This window comes from Hemitrygon akajei, unplaced genomic scaffold (genome assembly GCF_048418815.1).
Source record: "Hemitrygon akajei unplaced genomic scaffold, sHemAka1.3 Scf000047, whole genome shotgun sequence".
In the NCBI taxonomy this organism is placed as follows: Eukaryota; Metazoa; Chordata; class Chondrichthyes; order Myliobatiformes; family Dasyatidae; genus Hemitrygon; species Hemitrygon akajei.
Genome location: NW_027331933.1, coordinates 2,799,991 through 2,821,354, shown reverse-complemented (window position 1 = coordinate 2,821,354; position 21,364 = coordinate 2,799,991). Strand labels below are relative to the sequence as shown.

Sequence of the window (21,364 nt, the reverse complement as noted above, 5' to 3'; positions counted from 1 at the left end):
CTGCCCGACCCATCCGCCGCATTCCCCACATTTTTCCATATTTACACCAGATGCATGTCTACTTTTCCACACCATATCTACCCCGATCACTTTCCCTCCACCCCCAGGTCACAGAGTCACGGGCTCGATTCCCATCCCCTTTTTCAGAGACTGGGATCCCTGGTTCAACCGGAAAAGATGCTGTGCATTTCACTGTGTTCACCTCTCAGTCCTCGACTCTCTAAATGACATTTAGAGTTATCACATTTGATCTTACTTCAGGTTATGACCCCACCTCTCCAGGGATCAGTCAGGTGATTCTTCATTGCACTCTCTATCACAAATAATCTCTAACCTCTTTGTTCATCCGCTATGGAATTAATTTCCATCTTCTGCAGCCCCGTGTTGCCCCAACTACTCACCTCCCACCCCTGTCACTATTTTCACATTCCACATCCCCCCTCACCTGGATCCACCTCTCACTCCCCAGCTCTTGCCCCATCCCCACCCCTCACCTCTTTTCTCTAACTATTTCCCGTCCACTCTCAGTCCAGAGGGAGGGTCTCGGCCCGAAATGTTGACGGTCCATTTCCCTCCACAGATGCTGCCCGACCCACTGAGTTCCTCCGGCAGTTTGTTCTTTGGTCTGTATAACCCGTGTTAATATGGGGAGCAGGATTTTACACCATATTGCAGGGTTAGGGTTAATGGACTTTTTGGTGAGACAACATTAATCACGGGTTTCATCACTGAATCCAGTGTTGTGGGATGTAAAGCCCCTGTTATGTGTCCGGCTGTGCCGTGTTGTTGGTGGAGTGGGCAGCGTGGTGTTTGTCTCGATTCGGGTCACAACACCAGAATTGCCAGCGGGGTCCACACACAGTTTATTAGTCAACAGAAAACCTCTCGTCCCTGCAGTCTTTGTCTCCTGGTAAACTCAACACCCTGACAGTGTGGACCATAGATGCCCCTTCCTCTCAGAGTCAGGGGATCATTCAGACAGCTGAATGCTGAGAGGAATTATATTTATTGGTCATTAAAGTTTACCCAGATTCGTTTGGACGGATTTGATGTGGAGTTCGGGGTGTCACAGTGAAAGGGCCGGATGGCCGAACTCTCTCCGTTGTCCAAACATCCTTCCAGGTGAGGCGACACTTCACCTGTGAATCTTCCGGGGTCGCCCGTTGTGTCCGCTGCTCCCGATGCGGCCGCCTCGACACTGGTGACACCGGCTCCTCCGCAGTTGTGCCGGGTAGGTGTGTTTTTTAACGGGTGTCGATATATTTCTTCCCTTTTGTGCGGGAGGGGTGGGTTTTGGGGGTTGATGATCGGGATGCCGTCCTTTTTGATGCGGGGGATGGGGAGGGAGTTTCATTTTTTTCCCTCTCTGAACGACTTTCATGCTTTCTTTGTTTCGTGGTTCTCTGGAGAAGAAAAAACTCAGCGTTATTTATGAATACCTGCTTTGATAATAAATTAACCTTTGAACTATCCACTCCGAGCGGGACTTCCCGATGTCCAAACATTTCAATTCCAATTCCAATTCCCGTTCCGACGTGTCATCCCATCCCTTGCCAAGATGAGGCGACCCTCAGGATCCAGGATCAGCAACTTATATTCCGTCTGGGTGCCCCCACCCAACCTGATGGCATGAATATCAATTTCCCCTTCCGGTGAACAAATTTACCTCACACCCCTCCCTCCCACTCCCTCTCATCCTCTCTGTCTTTGTACGTCCTCTCACCTGCTTATCACTTCACTCTGGGTCCACTGCTCCATCCCTTTCTCAATATATTGAAGTGTACCTGTGAGTATCGATACTCAAAATATCCTCACACGTCAGGTGTTACATGGTTCGAACTTTGTACATCCTGTTTAGTGTTTAAATATATAAAAAGTTAAAGAAGCTTGAATCTTTACATAAATTATTATCACAACTATACGAATAGAAAATATTGTATTTTGGAAGTGACAAATGTTAACGGGAGGAGAGCAACCAACTGGGAGATTTGGAAATGCATTTCATCTCGTTCATTGCCTAACTAAATTACTCTTTTTCCTATCAACACAAAGAGAACAAGAGCCTCTTTTCAATCAACTACAGTTAGTGGAGCGAGGCCAAGGATTTAATCAGCCACTAATTATATGGAATGACGTAAAACTAGCTTGTAGCCTAGAATTTTTTTTTTCCATTTGGCTTCCAAAACAAAACTAAATTTATCCAGGTGTAGAAGAGGATCTTGGATGATTACCTTGAATATTTCATCAAAATCAGGCCGAAGATGAGCGAGCAGTGAATTTTTCTTTCATTATTTTCGACGCTTAAACATAGGTTTCGATGTTCATTCCGTGCTTAATATAGCTCCTTCCTGGTATCCAATGGTACAAATTGGAAAGAGCGGAAAAATGCTTGCATTTGTGTACAGGTATTTCCTAGCTTCCTTGGACAACGGGTCGAGCGAGAAGGAATTTCACAAATACCTAAATTAAAAACAGTCACAGCTCCAGGATTTCACCAAAAACGATCAAATATTCTAATGTTCTTAGTGGTATTTGTCCCCACCAGCCAACATCCCCGCTTCCGTAAAATTCCCTCTATTTAATATCCGGGGTTGTTAAATTCCGTACTTGCTTATTTTGACTTTTTTACAGAGGTGTCGGCGGGGCTCTCCGGTGAGCTCTGGTAGCACTGCACCCCTGAATGTATGAGACAGTACAGTGTTAAATGCAAAACCCTGAACAGTGTCGATGATCAGAGGGATCTTAGACTCCAAGTTCATCGCTCCCTGAAAGAGACTGCACAGATTGATCGGGTCGATAAGAAGGCAAATGGCATGGTTATCTTTATTAGTTGAAGCACTGAGTTCAAAAGTCATGAAGTTGTGTTGCAGCTTTATAAAACTAGTTAGACCACATCTGGAGTGTTTCATACAGTTCTGGTCGCTCCCATTCTCGGAAGGATGTCGGGGCTTTGGAGAGGGCGCAGAAGAGGTTTACCAGGACACTGCCTGGATTAGAGGGCATGAGCTATAACAAGAGGCTGGACAAACTTGTGTTGTTTTCTCCAGAGCGGCGCAGGCTGGGGTGAGACTGGATGGACGTTTATAAGATTACGAGAGGAATAGAGTGGACAGACGATATACTTTTCCTGGGGGTTGAAATGTCTCATACATTTAAGGTGAGAGGAGGTGTGAGGGGCGTCTGTTTATTTCCACAGAGTGCTGGGAAGCTGGAGACTATGCCTGGGGTGTTAGACCCCCACCGGTCACGTGATCCCATTTGCCCCTCCCATTTAACCGCAGATGTAACGATCTCTTTGTGCATGTTCACAATCTCCAGATGGGTGGTCACGCATCCTCCATGTTGTGTTGGGGATATCTGATGTTGGCCACTGAGTCCCGTTAACTTCCCCCGAACTCGCCTCGTTTCCTGAGGCTCCTCACATTTGTCATGGAGCGTTATGGCTGTTGTGTCTTCTCCCGGACTGGGGTGGGTGAGAAAGGAGAACGACCCAGGTTGTGGGGATCTTTGGTTTCACTGCCTGCTTTACCGAGGGACTGGGAAGTCTAGGGGGGAGGATGGTTTCTGTGATGTGCTGATCTGGATCCAAAGGTCTCTGCCATTCCTCACAGTCACGGGCGGAGCAGTTACCATGCAAAGCGTGAAGTGTCCGGATGGGAAACTTTCTATGGTGTGTTGATACAAATCTGGTGAGGGTCAAAGTATATCTGGCAAAGTTCTTGTTATTTTTGCTAATCCTGTCATTTTAGAATCTTTTGTACAGTAGTATGTACTATTCATTCAGTACCTATGTGTTGCTGGAGGACCATCAGTGATCGTCCTTGATCCCTTCTCCCACCTGGTTCCATCTGCTCATCTTGTTCAACCTCTGTCCAGTCTCCTCACACTCTCCAACCCCGCTTCAGTGATATACATCTCCCATCTGGGTCATCCTCAGTCCGCCTCGTATCCCACCTCCTCAATGTTATATATCAGCAAACTTTCTTCTAACCCTTGTCTTCATTGTGAAGTGTTCTTTTGTACCTTTGGCCTCGCTGAGTCATTTCCAGAATCGGTTATTGTTAGCTGGAATGCCGGAGGGTCATCAGGTACCAGTTCTGTTGTGCATTGGTGTGGAGGTGCTAGTTTATGAACAGTGACGGGCTGACACACTGCAGCATTTTACTGGCAGCAAAGAGTACTGGGAGAGTTGGTGCTTGGGCTCTAATCCTGTGATCGGCATTCCAGGCAAATGGAACTGTTGGTGTTTTGGCTTTGACGTTGATTTGAGCTTCTACAGATGGGGCTGGATGCTCGTCCTGCAATGAAGCAGAAATTTTGAGCAGCTGGACATTGGTTGTGGTGAAATCCTAGATTGCACTACCCAGTGTGAGATGTGGGGCCGATGTGTGAGACGTTCAGGGTCGGTGAGTGGCAGATTCAGCTGTGTGAGTCTGTGAGGTTGGGTCCTGGGAGATCACGGTTTTTGATCCAGGTAAAATGGACCCGGGATTGAGCTGTTTGGGCTTGTGAGGTGTTGAGTGAGTATTTCTGGTCTGGGATCAGATGTTTGTTTCTGGAGTTCCTTTGGAAGCAATGACTGCCAATCTGAGGAGAGGATGAGTTCCCATTCCATCCTCACAGGAAGAGGCTGTGAGTAAATGGGCTGTTCCGTGTTTACAACAGTAGAAATAGACCCTGAGTCTGGTGTTCAAACTGTGTTTGGAAATCTCCGCCCCCCCCCCCCCCCCACCACTGTCACACAGTGGAAATCAGGCAGCTGTGCTGGAGATCTACACTAAAAACTGAAAATGTTTGAACTCAATCTGATGAAATGTTATTCATTGAATTGTATTGTAAGCTGTTTCTTACCTGCTGAGTGTTTCTGGTAATTCCAGTTTCTTTTTATTTCTTGGTTTATATTTCATGACATGGACCTGTCTTAACCTGGAAATGAAAATGGCTGTGATAGTTTGTAGGCCTCCGTTGGAGTCTCTGCAAGTCACCCCTCTCCACGCCACCGATGTTGTCCAAGGGAAGGGCATTAGGACCCATACAGCTTGGCACCAGTGTCGTCGCTCAAGGACACACACGTAGCCTCAGCCAAGGCTCGAACTAGCAACCTTCAGATCACTAGACCAACGCTTTAACCACTTGGCCACGCGCCAACACATGTGATAGTAGAACAGTAAAGAAAGCACAATGTTTCCCTTTAAATTATCCTGATACCAATCTGTCTGTTATTCCTGGAGATGTGCTCAGTACAGTTGTTGCTAACAAGGTTTACATAAGTAATCTCAGGAATGATCGATGGAGCATTTGATGGTTCTGGACCTCTGCTCAATGGAGTTCAGAGGGACGGTGGGGGTGGTGGAGGGATGTATGGTTAAGTAAACCTACCGAATGCTGAAAAGCCTGGATACAGTGGACATGGAGAGGATGTTTCCATTAGACAGGGAGTCTGTGATCTGACAGCACGGTCTCAGAATAAAGATGCTTCCCCTAAAAAGTAAGATGAGAAAATTTTTTTGGCGAAAAGATGTCTGATCTGTGGAATTTGTTGCCACAGAGTGTGGTTGAGGCTGCCATTTGGGTATATTTATGACAGAGATTAATATACTCATGATTGCTAAGTAGCTGCAGGGTTACAGGAGGAAGGCAGGGATGTGGTGTTGGAATAAAAATCAGCCGTGATTGAATGGTGGGCAGACCAGATGGATCGAATCACCTAATTCTGTTCCTGTGTCTTATGTCTCACCATGACTGAATGATGGCTCCTTCCTATCCCATATTATCCTGTGACGTGTGAGGGACAATAAAAGATTGTTCACTGAGATCATTAAATCTGCCTTCAGTGTTTAAATTTCAGTGAGTTTTGTTCTTAGTAACATTAAGCAGAAATGTTTAGTTCTCCTTTTCATTATTAATGTGCTTCATTGTCTCTCTGGTTAAAGTTAGACCTGTGGTGAGAGATTTATTTGAAGAAAAACCCCAACTGGAGGCAAACCACGACTGAAGACGAGGGAACAGCAACAAGTGAACCAGCCCGAGGATTGAGAGCATCAACTGGAGAGAACCCATCTGACTCGGAGATTCCATTGATTCAGTCAGGAGAAAGTTTGGTGAGTCTCGTTTACTCAAACACTGGTCCTTTAGACATTACGTACCTGTGTAAGGGAAGGTAGGAAATGGTTGGAGTGAGACTGAATGTGCCCAGAAGTACCAGTTATGCCTCTGTCAGACCCAGTTGCAATCACTCCAGGTCTGGTAATGTGCTTCCAGCAGCCCAGCCCTTTAAAACCTCTCCCATTCCCTCACAGTGGTTACTCAGTTCAAGATCTTGCATCCTCTGATGTAGCTGTTGGTCAGTTCTGAGTGGGGAGAGGGAAAGAGAGGGGAGTGTTTATGCTGACTGCCTTTCAAAAAGATTAATTGTTTGAACTTGCTGCAAACTCTCTACCCATACCCTGTACTTTCTCAACCAGATTATTGACATAGATGACAAGTAGCAATGGGCGTAACCTCAGGAAACGTCACTAAGCACGGGACTTGAGTCCAAGAAACAGCCTCTCACCATCACCCTCTGCCTCCTACCACCCAGCCATTCCCAGACCCTGGGGCTCTGTAACAAACTCAGTGTTAACAGGAAGATTAGTCAGTGATTAAGATGATGAGAGAATTGTGGCCTCCTGAAAGGACACGCGAGCTGAGCTGTCTGATCCAGTGGACCAGATCCACCCTCGTTGACAACGTAATTTACCCCTTGCCCATCCACCCAGGTCATGTTACTTCCGATAACCCACAGTACCCCAACCACCCTCCGTCCCGCCAGTGGCCCCACACCCTTCTGACCATGCACCCCACACCGACACATAGACAGGCCCCCTTCACCCACGTCCACCCTCCCAGCTTGGGGAACCAGAGCAAACTGATACCGCAATCCCGACTCAGTGCAAAACTAAATCCAGGGATGCAAGACTGGAGAGCCCGGAGCCTCCAGCTGTCCGGCTCGGTCCCGGCCCTTTCCCACTGCAACTGGTCCTCGATTTACACAAACCCGAGATTAACACCTTCCTCACCGCCACCTGAACAGGAGAAACACCCGCATCAGCTGGGGTTGAGTTGCAGTTGGTCCCCGTATGTGTTAAAACTCCCCGCTGTCAGATATGGAGACCAGAATCGTACACGGTAAAACCATATAACAATTACAGCATGGAAACAGGCCATCTCAGCCCTTCTAGTCTGTGCCGAACGCTTACTCTCACCGAGTCCCACTGACCTGCACTCAGCCCATAACCCTCCATTCCTTTCCTGTCCATATACCTATCCAATTTTTTTAAAATGTCAATATCGAACCTGTCTCTACCACTTCCATTGGAAGCTCGTTCCACAGAGTTTCCACTCTCTGAGTAAAGAAATTACCTCTCGTGTTACCCCTAAACTTTTGCCCCTTAACTCTCAACTCATGTCCTCTTGTTTGAATCTCCCGTACACTCAATGGAAAAAGCCTATCCACGTCAACTCTATCAATCCATCATAATTTTAAATACTTCTGTCAAGTTCCCCCCTCAAACTTCTACTCTCCAAAGAATAAATACCTAACTTGTTCAACCTTTCTCTGTAACTTGGGTGCTGAAACCCAGGTAACATTCTAATAAATCTCCTCTGTACTCTGTTGACATCTTACGTATAATTTGGTGACCAGAACTGTACACAATACTCCAAATCGGGTCTCACCAATGCCTTGTACAATTTTAACATTACATCACAACTCCTATACTCAATGCTCTGATTTATAAAGGCCAGCATAGCAAAAGCTTTCTTCACCACCACATGAGTTTCCACCTTCAGGGAAATATGCCCCATTATTCCTAGATTTCCTCACACTGTCTACAAGCTTTCTCTATTTGGGAACTAACCTCCTCTCTCCCGGTCTCTTCAATTTGATTCCCACCCCTCAACCATTCTAGTTTAAAGTCTCCCCAGTAGCCTTCACAGATCTCCCCGCCAGGATATTGGTCCCCCGAGGTTTCAAATGCAACCCGTCCTTTTTGTACAGGTCACACCTGCTCCAAAAGAGGTCCCAATGATCCAGAATCTTGAATCCCTGCCCCTGCTCCAATCCCTCAGCCACGCATTTATCCTCCACCTCATTCCATTACTACTGTCACTGCCGCGTGGCACAGGCAGTAATCCCAAGATTACTACCTTTGCGGACCTTCTTCTCAACTCCCGTCCTAACTCCCTATATTCTCCTTTCAGGACCTCTTCCCTTTTCCTACCTATGTCATTGGTACCTATATGTACCACGACCTCTGGGTCCTCACCCTCCCACTTCAGGATATCATGGATGTGATCAGAAACATCCATGGCACCAGGGAGGCAAACTACCATCCGGGTCTCCTGACTGCATACACAGAATCGCCTACCTGACTCCCTAACTATTGAGTCCACTATTGCTACTGCCTTCCTCTTCCTTTCCCTACCCTTCTGAGTTACAGGGCCGGACTCTGTGCCGGAGGCACGGGCGCTGTTGCTTCCCCCAGGTAGGCTGTTCCCCCCCCCCCAAACAGTATTCAAACAGGAGTACTTATTGTCAAGGGGTACAGCCACTGGGGTACTCTCTAGTACCTGACCCTTCCCCTTCCCCCTCCTAACCGTGACTCACCTGTCTGCCTCCCATGGCCCTGGTGTGACAACCTGTCTGTAACTCCTCTCTATCACCTCCTCGCTCTCCCTGACCAGACGAAGGTCATCGAGCTGCAGCTCCAGTTCCCTGGCACAGTCCCTTAGGAACTGCAGCTCGGCGCACCTGGCGCAGATGTGAACGTCCGGGAGGCTAGGAGACTCCGGGACCTCCCACATCCGACACCGAGAACAGCAAGCTGCCCTCACACTCATAATTCCCAGCATGGAACCGTAATCCCACGGTGGATTTGTTCGGTGATTTGTGAACATACGTGATTAATGACCCTGCAACTGGGGACTGAATAAATAGTTAGTCTAACAATTCTAATCAGACACACAGTCTCCTCGCCTTTCTCCCTCACCCCTAGCTACTTACCCCATTTCCCTCACCACACCCTCCTCACAGTCCGTCTTCCTCATAGGGCCCTCTACTCCAGCCCTCCCTTCTTGCTCCCTCACTGTCTCAACTCTCCCTCACCCCTTCCTTATCATCGCCCCTCTCAATCATCCTTGCTTCCTCACCGCCTCTCTCCCTCCCCTTCTCTTTTCCCTATCCCTCTGTTACACTGCTACTCGACCAGTCTCCCACTCTCTTTCACCCCTTTCCTCGCGCTCTCCTTTTTTGCCACTCTCTCTACTCCTCTAGTAATAAATCGTACTCCTCTCTCTTGTTTCTCTTCATCTCCTCACTCTCTCATGCCTCTTTTCATTTGTCTCTCACTCTCTCCCCTTCTATCCATCTGTTTCTCATACTCTTCCATTCTCTCTCCCATCTCACAATCCCTGTCCCTACCCCTATCACCCACCATCCCACTCTCAATCTCAGTTACCCTCTGTCTTCCCCTCTCCATCTCCTCCTCTCTCACGCACCTCAATCAAACTTGTCTCTCTCACTCACTCACCTCCGCCACTCTGTAACCGCCTCCATTTCCAGCTCTCAACCTCTCTATCTCTCTCCCTACATCCCCCCTCCCCCCTCTCTCAAACACTCTCCCTGCTGGCTCCCGTATCCCACATTGTCTTCCCCTCTTTCTCACCCTCTAAATCTACCATTCACCCCACGCGTTCTCCCTCTTCGCTCCCTGACAGTCCCACTCCTCCTCCTCCCCCTCTCTCCCGTCACACCCAGCACTCTCCACCCCATCCCATACAGTGGTATGCAAACGGCTGGGCACCACTGGTCAAACTTTCTGTTACTGTGAATAGTTAAGTGAGTAGAGGGTGAACTGGTCTCCAAAAGTCATGAAATTAAAGACAAAACATTCTTTTCAACATTTTAAGCAAGATTAGTGTATTATTAAAAACACAAAATGCTAGCAGAACTCAGCAGGCCAGAGAGCATCTATGGGAGGAGGTAGTGACAACGTTTCGGGCCGAAACCCTTCATGAGGAGTTTAGTGTATTATTTCTGTTTTGTACAATTTTAGAGTGGGAAAAAAAGGAAAGGAGCACCAAGGAAAAGTTTGGGCACCCCAAGAGACTTGAGCTCTCAGTTAAATTTTACCAAGGTCTCAGACCTGAATTAGCTTGTTAGGACAATGGCTTGTTCACAGTCATTGTTAGGACAGGCCAGGTTATGCAAATCGCAAAGCTTTATAAATACCCTGTCTCTTCAAACCTTGTCCCAACAATCAGCAGCCATGGGCTACTCTAAGCGGCTGCCTAGCACTCTGAAATAATGGATGCCCACATAGCAGGAGAAGGCTATAAGAAGATAGGAAAGTGTTTTAAGGTAGCCGGTTCCTCAGTTTGTAATGTAATTAAGAAATAGCAGTTAACAGGAACGGTGGAGGTCAAGTTGATGTCCAGAAGACCAAGAAAACTTTCTGAGAGAACTACTCGTAGGATTGCTGGAAAAGCAAATCAAAACCCCCATTTGACTGTAAAAAGATCTTCAGGAAGATTTAGCAGCCTCTGGAGTGGTGGTGCACTGTTCTACTGTGCAGCAACACCTACACAAATATGACCTTCATGGAAGAGTCATCAGAAGAAAACCTTTCCTGCATCCTCACCACAAAATTCAGCGTCAGAGGTTTTTCTGACATTGAGGGAGAGGTTGTTTTCTTGACACCAGACAGATGTTGTTCAGAGCTCAGACAGAGTCAGCAATCAAATGCTTGAGCATGGTGCAATGAATGTGTTGAGCTGTGTATATCACAATGCAAGAAGCATCGTAGGAAAGCCAGATGAGCCCAGGGCATGGAATTGTGATATCGTAGGCATTACTGGGAATTGGTTGCACCCAACAGTCTGAGGGATTTAGAGGAACAAATTTGTAGAGAGTTCACAGACTACACCAAGAAACAATAGTTGATATAGTAAGTGATTTTAACTTTCCATATATTGACTGGGACTCCCATACTGTAAAAGGACTAGATGAGGTAGAGTTTGTCAAATGTGCCTTAATCAGTACGTAAAACATCCGGCGTAGAAGTGTGCAATAAGCTGTTGGGAAACGATCCAGGGCTGGTGACAGAAATTAGTGTGTGGCAACACCTTGTGTATAGTGATCATAATGCCATGAGATTCCAAGTAAGTACCGAAAAACAGAGGCCTGGACCTCTCTTGAGATTCTAAATTGGAGAAAGATCAATTTTTATGGTATTTGCAAGGATTTGACAAGTGTAGATTGGAACAGGATGTTTTATGGCAAAGGAGTACTTGGTAAGTGGGGGATCTTCAGAAGTGAAATTTTGAGGGTGTACTGTTTGTATGTGCGTACCAAAATAAAAGTTGAAAGGAAACTGGTGCAGGGAACCTTTGTTTTCAAGAGATATCGAGGCCCCGGATATTTTGTTCCTCTAAATTCCTTAGGCTGTTGGGTGCTACCAAGACGCATTAATGACTACAATATCATATTTCCACACCCTGAACTCATCTGACTTTCTTTAGTTGTCTTCTGTTGGTTTCTAAAAGCTTCCCAATAGTTTTTGCTCTATTATTTGTCCTCTCTTTGGCTTTTATGTTGACTTTGGCTTCTCATTTCAGCCACGGTTGTGTCCTCCTGCCTTTCCAATGCTTCCACTTCTTTGGGATGTATGGATCTCTCTCCTCCCGAGTTGCTCCCAGAAACTCCAGCCATTGCTGCTCTGTCGTCACTCCTACCAGATTCCCCTTCCAGTCAGGTGTGGCCAGCTTCTCTGTCACAGAAACATGCAGAAGGTCAGAACAGAAACATGCCCACTCTGGACGATCAGAATGGTAATCTATACGGGAGACAAAATAGATGGGAGAGGTTTCAAATAGTAGTTTTGCATCCGTATTTTCTCAGGAGATGGACACAGAGTCGATAGAGGTGAGGCAAGGCAGCATCAACTTCAGGGACCCTGGACAGATTACAGAGGTGGAGGTGTTTACTGTCTTAAGGCAAATTAGCATGGATCAATCCCCAGGGCCTGACAAGTTGTTCCCCGGGACCCTGCGGAACACAAGTGCAGAAATTGTCGGGGTCCAAGCAGAGATATTGAAATAATCCTTAGTGACAGGTGAGGTACTGGAGGATTGGAGGACAGACAATGTTGTTCCACTGTTCGAGAAGGGCTCTAAGGAGAAACGAGAAAATGTTACGTTAGTGAGCTTGACATCAGTAGTGGGAAAGTTATTAGAACATATGTGCAGGAGCCGGATATATAAGTATTTGGATCGATGTGGACTGATTAAGGATAGAGAGCATGGCGTTGTGCATGGTAAGTCATGTCTAACCAGTCTTATAGAGTCTCTCGAGGAAGTTATCAGGAAAGTGGATGAAGGCAAGGCAGCTGATGTCAAGAAGGCTCAGTCATTCAGCATTCAAGATGAGACAGTAAATTGGATGTGACACTGTCTTTGGGAGAAGCCAGAGTGTGGTGGCAGATGGTTGCCTCTCTGACTGGAGGCCTGTGACTAGTGGTTTCCACGGGGATCAGTGCTGGATCTGTTGTTGTTTCTCATCTATATCAGTAATCTGGATGATAAAATGGTTAATGATCAGCAAATTTGTGGATGAAACCAAGACTGGGGATTCAGCGGACTGTGAGAAGACTATCATGGCTTGCAGTGCGAACTGGACCAGGTGGAAATATGGCTTGAGAAATGGAAAACAGAATTCAATGCAGATAAGTGCGAGGTGTTGCATGTTGGTGGGACCTACCAGAGTGGGTCTTACACAGTGACTGGTCGGACATGGAGGAGTGTTGTTGAAGAATGGGATCTGGGAATACAGGTTTATATTTCACTGAAAGTGGTGTCACAGTTCGATAGGGACAGAAAGAAAGATTTTGTCACATAGTCCTTCATAAACCAAAGCACTGAATGGTATGTTATGTTGACTTTGTACAAGACATTGGTGAGGCCTAATTTGGAGTATTTGCAGTTTTGGCCACCAACCTACAGGAAAGATGTAAAGATTTTGAAAGAATTCAGAGAAAATTCACAAGGATGTTGCCAGGTCTGGAGGACTTGGGTTATAAGGAGAGATTGAACAGGTCCGGACTTTATTCCTTGGAATGTAGAAGACTGAGGGGAGATTTGATGGAGGTATACTACAATTATGAGGTTTATAGATAGGGTAAATGGAAGCTGGCTTTTACCACTGAGATGGGGTGGGACTACAACCAGAGGCCATGGGTTAAGGGTGAAAGGTGAAACATTCAGGGGAACATCTGCCGGGTGAGTTTCCAAAGAGATCACCAGCTCGTAACCCAGCACGGATGGAAAGCGTGCAGGGGAACCGGCTGGATTCGAACTCAGGAGCTTTCGTCCCGAAGTCTGGCACTGATGCCACTACGCCACCAGCCAGGTCAGGAGATATTGACATGGCATTGAAACTCTGGCACTTTAAATGAACATTACATAAAGGAAAACCCCAGCTGCACGTCAACAAAGGCTATTTGTGTGAGAGGGTTTCTGTTACTGTGGGGCCAGACACCCTTTCAGCTCAGTGGGAAGAGGGAATAATTCAAATGGACAGAGTCAAACAGAGCCAAGTCACAGACTGGAAATGGCATAAGTGCCCCATTCTTACAGAGCATTGGAGAGTTTGGGGGTCATTCCAGATACCAGCACTGTGCCCAGTTAGAAGGAGATTTCGTTCTCCAATGTGTTGAACTTCACTGTAACAGTGTCATGTCAGATCACACCTTGGCAACTCAAGTGATCTCATCTGAAATGTTGTCCTTCACCCACTGATTGATTTTTAAATCTTTTTACAGGTTAAAATCGACAAGGAATTTGTCTATGGGAATTCAAACACAACACACCAGTTGTGCTGTCTCTGACTAGATATTTAAGGAGCAAGGAATTCAATCAACCATCCTTCCTGCTCAGACTGTGGGGAGGGATTCACTCGGTCATCTGACCAACTGGCACGTCCATCATTTTGCACAGGGGAGAGACCGTTCACCTGCTCAGACAGTGGGAATGGATTCAGTCGGTAATCTCAACTGAAGGTACATCAGCAAGTTCACACTGGGCAAGGCCATTCACCTGTTCTGTGTGTGAGAAGGGATTCAGTCGGTCTTCCCACCTGTGGACACACCAGTCAGTTCACACTGGGCAGAGGCTGGTCATCTGCTGAATTTGTGGGGAAGGATTCACTCGGTCATCTGACCTAATGGCTCACCAACGAGTTCACACTGGGGAGAAGCCATTCACCTGCTCAGACTGTGGGAAGGGATTTACTCGGTCATCTTACCTACTGGTACACCAGCGAGTTCACACTGGAGAGAGGCCATTCACCTGCTCAGACTGTGAGAAGGGATTCACTCGGTCATCTGACCTACTGGCACACCAACGTGTTCACACTGGAGAGAGGCCATTCACCTGCTCAGACTGTGGGAAGGGATTCACTCAGTCATCTTACCTACTGGTACACCAGCGAATTCACACTGGAGAGAGGCCATTCACCTGCTCAGACTGTGAGAAGGGATTCACTCGGTCATCTGACCTACTGGCACACCAACGTGTTCACACTGGAGAGAGGCCATTCACCTGCTCAGACTGTGGGAAGGGATTCAATCAGTTATCTGCACTGAAGGTACACCAGCGAGTTCACACTGGAGAGAGGCCGTTCACCTGCTCAGACTGTGGGATGGGATTTACTCAGTCATCTCACCTACTGAGACACCAGTCAGTTCACACTGGGAAGAGGCCGTTCACCTGCTCAGATTGTGGGAAGAGATTCACTTCGTCATCTCAACTGAAGATACATCAGCGAGTTCACACTGGGGAGAGGCCGTTCACCTGCTCAGAATGTGGGAAAGGATTCACTCAGTCATCCACACTGAAGGTACATCAACGAGTTCACACTGGGAAGAGGCCATTCACCTGCTCAGACTGTGGGAAAAGATTCACTTCGTCATCTCAACTGAAGATACATCAGCGAGTTCACACTGGGGAGAGGCCGTTCACCTGCTCAGAATGTGGGAAAGGATTCACTCAGTCATCCACACTGAAGGTACATCAACGTGTTCACACTGGGGTGTGGCTGTTCACCTGCTCAGAATGTGGGAAGGGATTCACTCGGTCATCCAACCTACAGAGTCACCAACACGTTCACACTGGGGAGAGGCCATTCACCTGCTCAGACTGTGGCAAGGGATTCAGTCATTCATCCACCCTACAGAGACATCTGCGAGTTCACACTGGGGAGAAGCCATTCACCTGCTCGAACTGTGGGAAGGGATTCACTCAATTATTTGATCTACAAAATCACCAGCGAGTTCACACTGGGGAGAGGCCATTCACCTGCTCGAACTGTGGGAAGGGATTCACTCAGTTATCCACCCTACACAGTCACCAACGAGTTCACACTGGGGAGAGGCCATTCATCTGTTCAGACTGTGGGAAGGGATTCAGTGATTCATCTGCCCTACGCAGTCACCAACGAGTTCACACTGGGGAGAGGCCATTCATCTGTTCAGACTGTGGGAAGGGATTCAGTGATTCATCCACCCTACGCAGTCACCAACGAGTTCACACTGGGGAGAGGCCGTTCATCTGCTCAGTCTGTGGAAAGGGATTCACACAGTTATCCAGCCTACACAGTCACCAACGAATTCACACTGGGGAGAAGCCATTCACCTGCTCAGAATGTAGGAAGGGATTCAGAGATTCATCCGCCCTACGCAGACACCAGCGAGTTCACACTGGGTAGAGGCCGATCACCTGCTCAGACTTTGGGAAGAGATTCTCTCGGCTACCTCCAGCAAATGTGCATGATTGTCAAGTCATACTTGAGTTTCAGGAAGGTATTAAGAAAGAGCAAGAATTCACTGGCAGAGAGGACGGAACCTGCTGCCTGAGGGTGGTTTCTGCCCAGAACATTTGGGCAGAACCCACAGCGTCACATCGGCAGCCAGGAGCAGCGTCACAACCCGCGGTGAGATGCCGAACTTTAAATAATTGTTGAGACTGTTTCAGGGAAAGGAGCACAGCTGTCACTGTGTTTGGGTTAACTCCGCCATCGGGATCATCGCATGCAGGCACTTTTTGAAAACGGCGCGAGGCTTAAGAAGAGCTCGCAAACGTTCGAGAGAGTTCACCCAGTTTGGAACCATAACGGTCCAGTAGAGAAACGGAGGTGCAGGTCCGAAATCGTCTCCGAAGTCCGAGAGGCAGCCAGTTTTTCACCTGATCCTAATGCTAATGCTACTGCCACTGCCTTCTGACTAATGCCTTATGACTATCCTTGACTAGACTAATGACTGATTATTTATGACTACTGACTAATAATTACCAACTGCCACACTTGCGAAAATAAAAATAAAAAAGGAAAACGAAGGAAAGTTGTTTGGTCATTGAGTGGAATCGTATTAAAACCTTCGGGTAGGCGTATTCAGTCCCTTTCAAGTGGGGAAGCTGCACATGGGAGCAAGAACTCCGACTTGACAGTGAAAAACTGGTTGACAGTGAAAATACTGCTTGACAAAACTGTTTGACCAGGAAACAGAAATCTGGGAGCTTTGAGCTGGAACAGCAAGAGCAATAACCTGGAGTCCTGAAGAAGGAAGGAAATCAAGTTCAGATAAAACAACATCAAAACATCACTAAAAAGTTGTACTCTCACCTGTGAACAGCCTGCAGAGGGAATCAAACATGGCTGATCAAGCTATTGGGAAATCAGTTGAGCAACTCAAGCTGGAGAGAATGACAGCAAAAAGATTGTTTTCTCGTCTGGCCAGCAGCATTACCAGGACCTATGAAGACATGTCTGAAGAGGAGCTCATAGTGAGTTTCCATAAACTCACAATGGAAGCCGAGAGAGTCATGGAAGCCAATGATGATGCGGAGGCCGGACTCACTGCAGAACGGGAGGCGGAGCTGAACACAGAGAAAGTAGCTGTGTCAACTGAACAGCAAAAAGCCGACCTGGCAAAGACGGCAAATGAGTGTGAGTTGAAACTAAAGGAAATCAGAAGGCTGATCCAGGAGACTCTTTGGACCAACTTTGGAAATGTTGAGTTGCTCACAGCACTACAAGCAGCAGAGGATGAATGTGAAGATGTCGCTGCTGTACAACCCGATGGCCACCAGGAGGCGTATGGCTTCATGCTTAACCACCTGCAAGGACTGGTAATGACAGCAAAGGAGTTGGGAACGATGGATCCCGCCAGGGGGTCGGAAGCACCTTCAGAGTCGCCTAAAGGGGCTCGAACTCAACGTCCCTAAGTTGGTTTCCAAGAAGGCCCACTTCATACAGGCAAGGAGAAAGGAGGATGCTGAAAGACTAACACCGACAGCATTGGGCTTTTCCTCCAATTTTCCCACGCCAGCCATCAGACTGAAACCGACGGCCCTTCCCAAGTTTCCTGGCAGCAGACGTGATTTTCACAGGTGGAGAAAGGACTGGGAAACACTCTAGAGGCAGGGAGAGCCGACCGGTTCAAGAGAGGTGAAAAAGGTTCAACTGCTGGACAGTCTTGACGACAAAGTCAGAAGAGACCTTTGCCTCAGTACTTATAAAACTGCAGATGACATCTTCCGTGTTCTAGAAAACTGCTGTGGAAATCGAACGTGGAAATCGGAAGTGGGATAGTATTGGCGCAGCACGCGAGCCAAAATGCGGGGATTGCAGCTGCGGAAACTGCCAGCCGGGTGGCAAAGGAATGACTCTTGCTGAAGAGAGGGAACTTGTATACAAATTCATATAAAATCAAAGCAATAGTGATAAGGGAGAAAGAAAGGCACAAACATTGACTTCTCTAACTTCCGTAAATGCCCCTCCTCCCCTTCTTACCCCATCCCTGACATATTTAGTTGCCCATCACTCTGCCTGTTCTCCATTTCCCTCTGGTGCTCCCCTCCCCCTTTCTTCCTCCCTAAGCCTCTGTCCCATGATCCTTTCCCTTCTCCAGCTCTGTATCACTTTTGCCAATCACCTTTCCAGCTTTCAGCTTCACTCCGCCCCCTCCGGTCCTCTCCTATCATTTCGCATTTCCCCCTCCCCCTCCTACTTTCAAATCTCTTAGTATCTTTCCTTTCTGTTAGTTCTGACGAAGGGTCTCGGCCTGAGACGTTGACAGTGCTTCTCCCTATAGATGCCGCCTGGCCTGCTGTGTTCCACCAGCATTGTGTGTGTGTTGTTTGAATTTCCAGCATCTGCAGATTTCCTCGTGTTTGCACAATATACGAAGGATACTTCACATTATGGATCATATATACAAAAAAATAAAATCAAAGCAATAGTGATAAGCGTGTACGCTGAAAAGGCATTTGATTCGGTTAATTGGAATTTTCTTTACAGAGTTTTACATAGATTTGGTTTCCATAACAATTATTAAAACTATACAGGCACTATATGACAACCCTACCGCTAGGATTAAAATCAATGGATATTTATCAAATAGTCTTACCCTGGAAAGGGGCACAAGACAGGGTTGTGCATGGTCAGCACTACTCTTCGCATTATATCTGGAACCATTAGCTCAATACATCAGACAAAATGGGGAATTACTAGTAAAGGGACAGAGCATAAATTGGCTTGTTATGTGGATGACATTTTGATCTATCTAGGGCAACCAACATACTCTACCTGATTGATGCAATCCTTTGAACAATATGGTCAATTATCAGGATACAAGATCAACACAGATAAAACCCAATTACTTTCATATTACTATAGCCCACCAAGAGAAATTGAAAGTAGATATCCCTGGGCATGGCAAACAGAGTCTTTCAAATATTTGGGCATCATTATGCCAAAAGATTAGGCAACATTATCAGAATGTAATTATCAGCCTTTATATAAAAAAAAACCATTAAGGAATATCTAGCAAGATGGAACCTGATTCCTTTCTTTTAGTTTCAGTTCAAGGATTGAGTCTATTATAATGAATATACTGCCCAGACTGTTATATCTCTTTCAGACCCTACCAATAGATATTAATCAAAATCAATTCAATGAATGGAACAAGATGTTATCAAGGTATATTTGGCAAGGTAAAAGGCCTAGAGTTCGTCTCAAAACTTTGCAATTAGCAAAGGAAAAGGGTGGATGCGGCCTAACTTCTCTTCGAGGTTATTATTTTGCAGCACAGTTGAGAGCTGTGATATGCTGGAGCAACCCATCATATGACGCTCAATGGAAAAACATTGAGGAGCGAGTACTTCCCATCCCCATGCAAGCAATTTTGGCTGATAATAACTTGCAAAGGTACATAAATACTATTGATAATCCATGGGTGAAATTGACTCTTAAAATATGGAAAACTACTATAAAAGAATATAATCTCGAGCGAGATACTGCAATTCTTAAATGGTGTGCATATGACTCGGATTTTACACCAAATAAATTGGATGCTAGATTTAAGGACTGGACAGCTAAAGGAATAACAGTTCTTTGCAACATAATGAAAGAAGGAACACTGTTCAGCTTTGAAATGCTGAAAGAGAAACATTTAGAAAAACAAGATTTTTATCAGTATATATAGATGCGTCAGTATGTTAATAGGATGCTTAAAATTGTAACCAAGGCAAGTATATGCATGTTAGAGCTATTTAGAAAAGCATATAATTCAGATAACGGTAGTAGAATTATTTCAAGCATGAATAAGGGTTTGTCAAATCTTAAAATACATTTGACTTCATACATTAAAACAAAATGGGAGAAGCAAGGAGAGAAATTATATCTGAGGAAGAATGGACAATGGAGGTATCAATGGAAGTGTACCAGTTCTCAGAAATGGAGGGAGTTCGGACTGAAAAACTTGATAAGATATTTTATTACACCCTTTTAGAAATCCCATTATGATAGTAATCTCGCTGTTTGCTGGAGAAACTGGAAATCGAAATGCAAATCATTATTATATTTTTTGTGACTGCCCTGTTATCAAAGACTATTGGAGGGGGATACACAATGCCCGACCTGGCATCTTTAAATGTGAAATACCCTTGGGGAGTAAGTCCATATATTTTGGATATATACATCAAGAATGGTTGAAAAAAAGATAAATATTTAATGAATATATTGTTGGCGGCTGGTAAAAAGACTGTTACTAGGAAATGGTTATCACAGGAGAGCCCAACTTTAAATGCATGGATGGAAATTACAATGGACATTTACAAAATGGAGAAGATAATCATAATCTGGAACAATTTGATTCATACTGGGAAAAATGGTTTAACTACATAATGCCTCATAGGCCTGATTTTATTCTCACAAATCAATGAATATGTTGTAAAAAAAAGATCACTCCCGACTTGTACAAAGTTTTTTTTTCCTTTTGCTTGTTTTTTCTTTCACTCTTTTCTATAAGTGTATACCTCAGATAAATTCTATGCGGAGATTTGTGGCATATATGATTATATGATATATATCTACAATATCTGAGATACATCTTCTGGAAATGTTTGATGATGAACTTCAATTAAAAAAACAAGAAAAAACAGTCAGATAAAACTTTTAAGTATATATTTTCATCAAAAATGAACAGGATTCAGCACTCCATGTGTGTATATGCAATCGTGATAAGAAATACAGACCAGAAAACTTAAATGAGAGGCCAACTCAGAACAATAAATCATCACTCTGGAAGAAAACATTAACCAGTGGAATGAGTACGATCCTCCATGGGAGACATCCCAACGATCTGAGCAGACTAGATGGTGACAAGGAAGCCTTGGGCACCTGACTGAGAGTTGGAGACTCTCAAAAAGGGGTTCCCTGCAGAAATACAGGACAAGATGTTTTACAAAAGGGGGAAAACATCAAAAATACATGAAATATAAACAAACAAGGCAGTAAGTGCAGAAAATGCCAGAGAAACCAGACACAATCCAACACATTCCAGGATCCTGCAGCAGTAACTCAATCACATTACTTACAAAGGTACAAACAAATGGCAAATATCATTCACCAAAATCTTGCTTTAAAATACAAACTCATGAATGCCCTCCATCACTTCATAGAGGTACCATAAATTCAAGCCCGATACAGTTTTAGTGTCAAAATCTTACAAATTATATGATAATCAATACATTATTTCAGATAGGACAATCCATAATAACCATCCGGATATAATATTACAGGATAAACAAGCAGAAACAACTCCCCCAACAGATTAAACCATTCCCAGCACACCTGTGTTCCTCGACCAGTGGAGTACCTCACCACAGGCATTGTTTGTGTCATCAGTCAGACAACCGAAAGATTTTCTCTGTCAATCAGCTTCCAAATGTTGTGACTCTGTCATTCGTTGCCACGTCCCACTACTGATTCCCT

General features: G+C 45.6%; 3 protein-coding genes across 3 annotated transcripts in view; all 3 read left to right on the top strand.

The window, feature by feature from the left end:
- The window catches only part of LOC140720845 (uncharacterized), a 202,431-nt gene that overhangs the window by 32,463 nt on the left and 148,604 nt on the right, over nt 1–21,364 (top strand). The gene's annotated exons all lie outside the window — the stretch shown is intronic.
- Nucleotides 1–21,364, top strand: part of LOC140720808 (uncharacterized) — a 290,042-nt gene that overhangs the window by 164,778 nt on the left and 103,900 nt on the right. The window contains exon 4 of the mRNA XM_073035651.1: nt 5,934–6,101. The gene's annotated coding sequence lies outside the window, so the exon portion shown is untranslated. The remainder of the gene's footprint in view (nt 1–5,933; nt 6,102–21,364) is intronic.
- LOC140720809 (uncharacterized) lies at nt 14,258–16,344 on the top strand. The gene has a single exon (XM_073035652.1). The coding sequence runs from the start codon at nt 14,258–14,260 to the stop codon at nt 15,797–15,799; it is 1,542 nt and encodes a 513-aa protein (XP_072891753.1). The 3' UTR covers nt 15,800–16,344.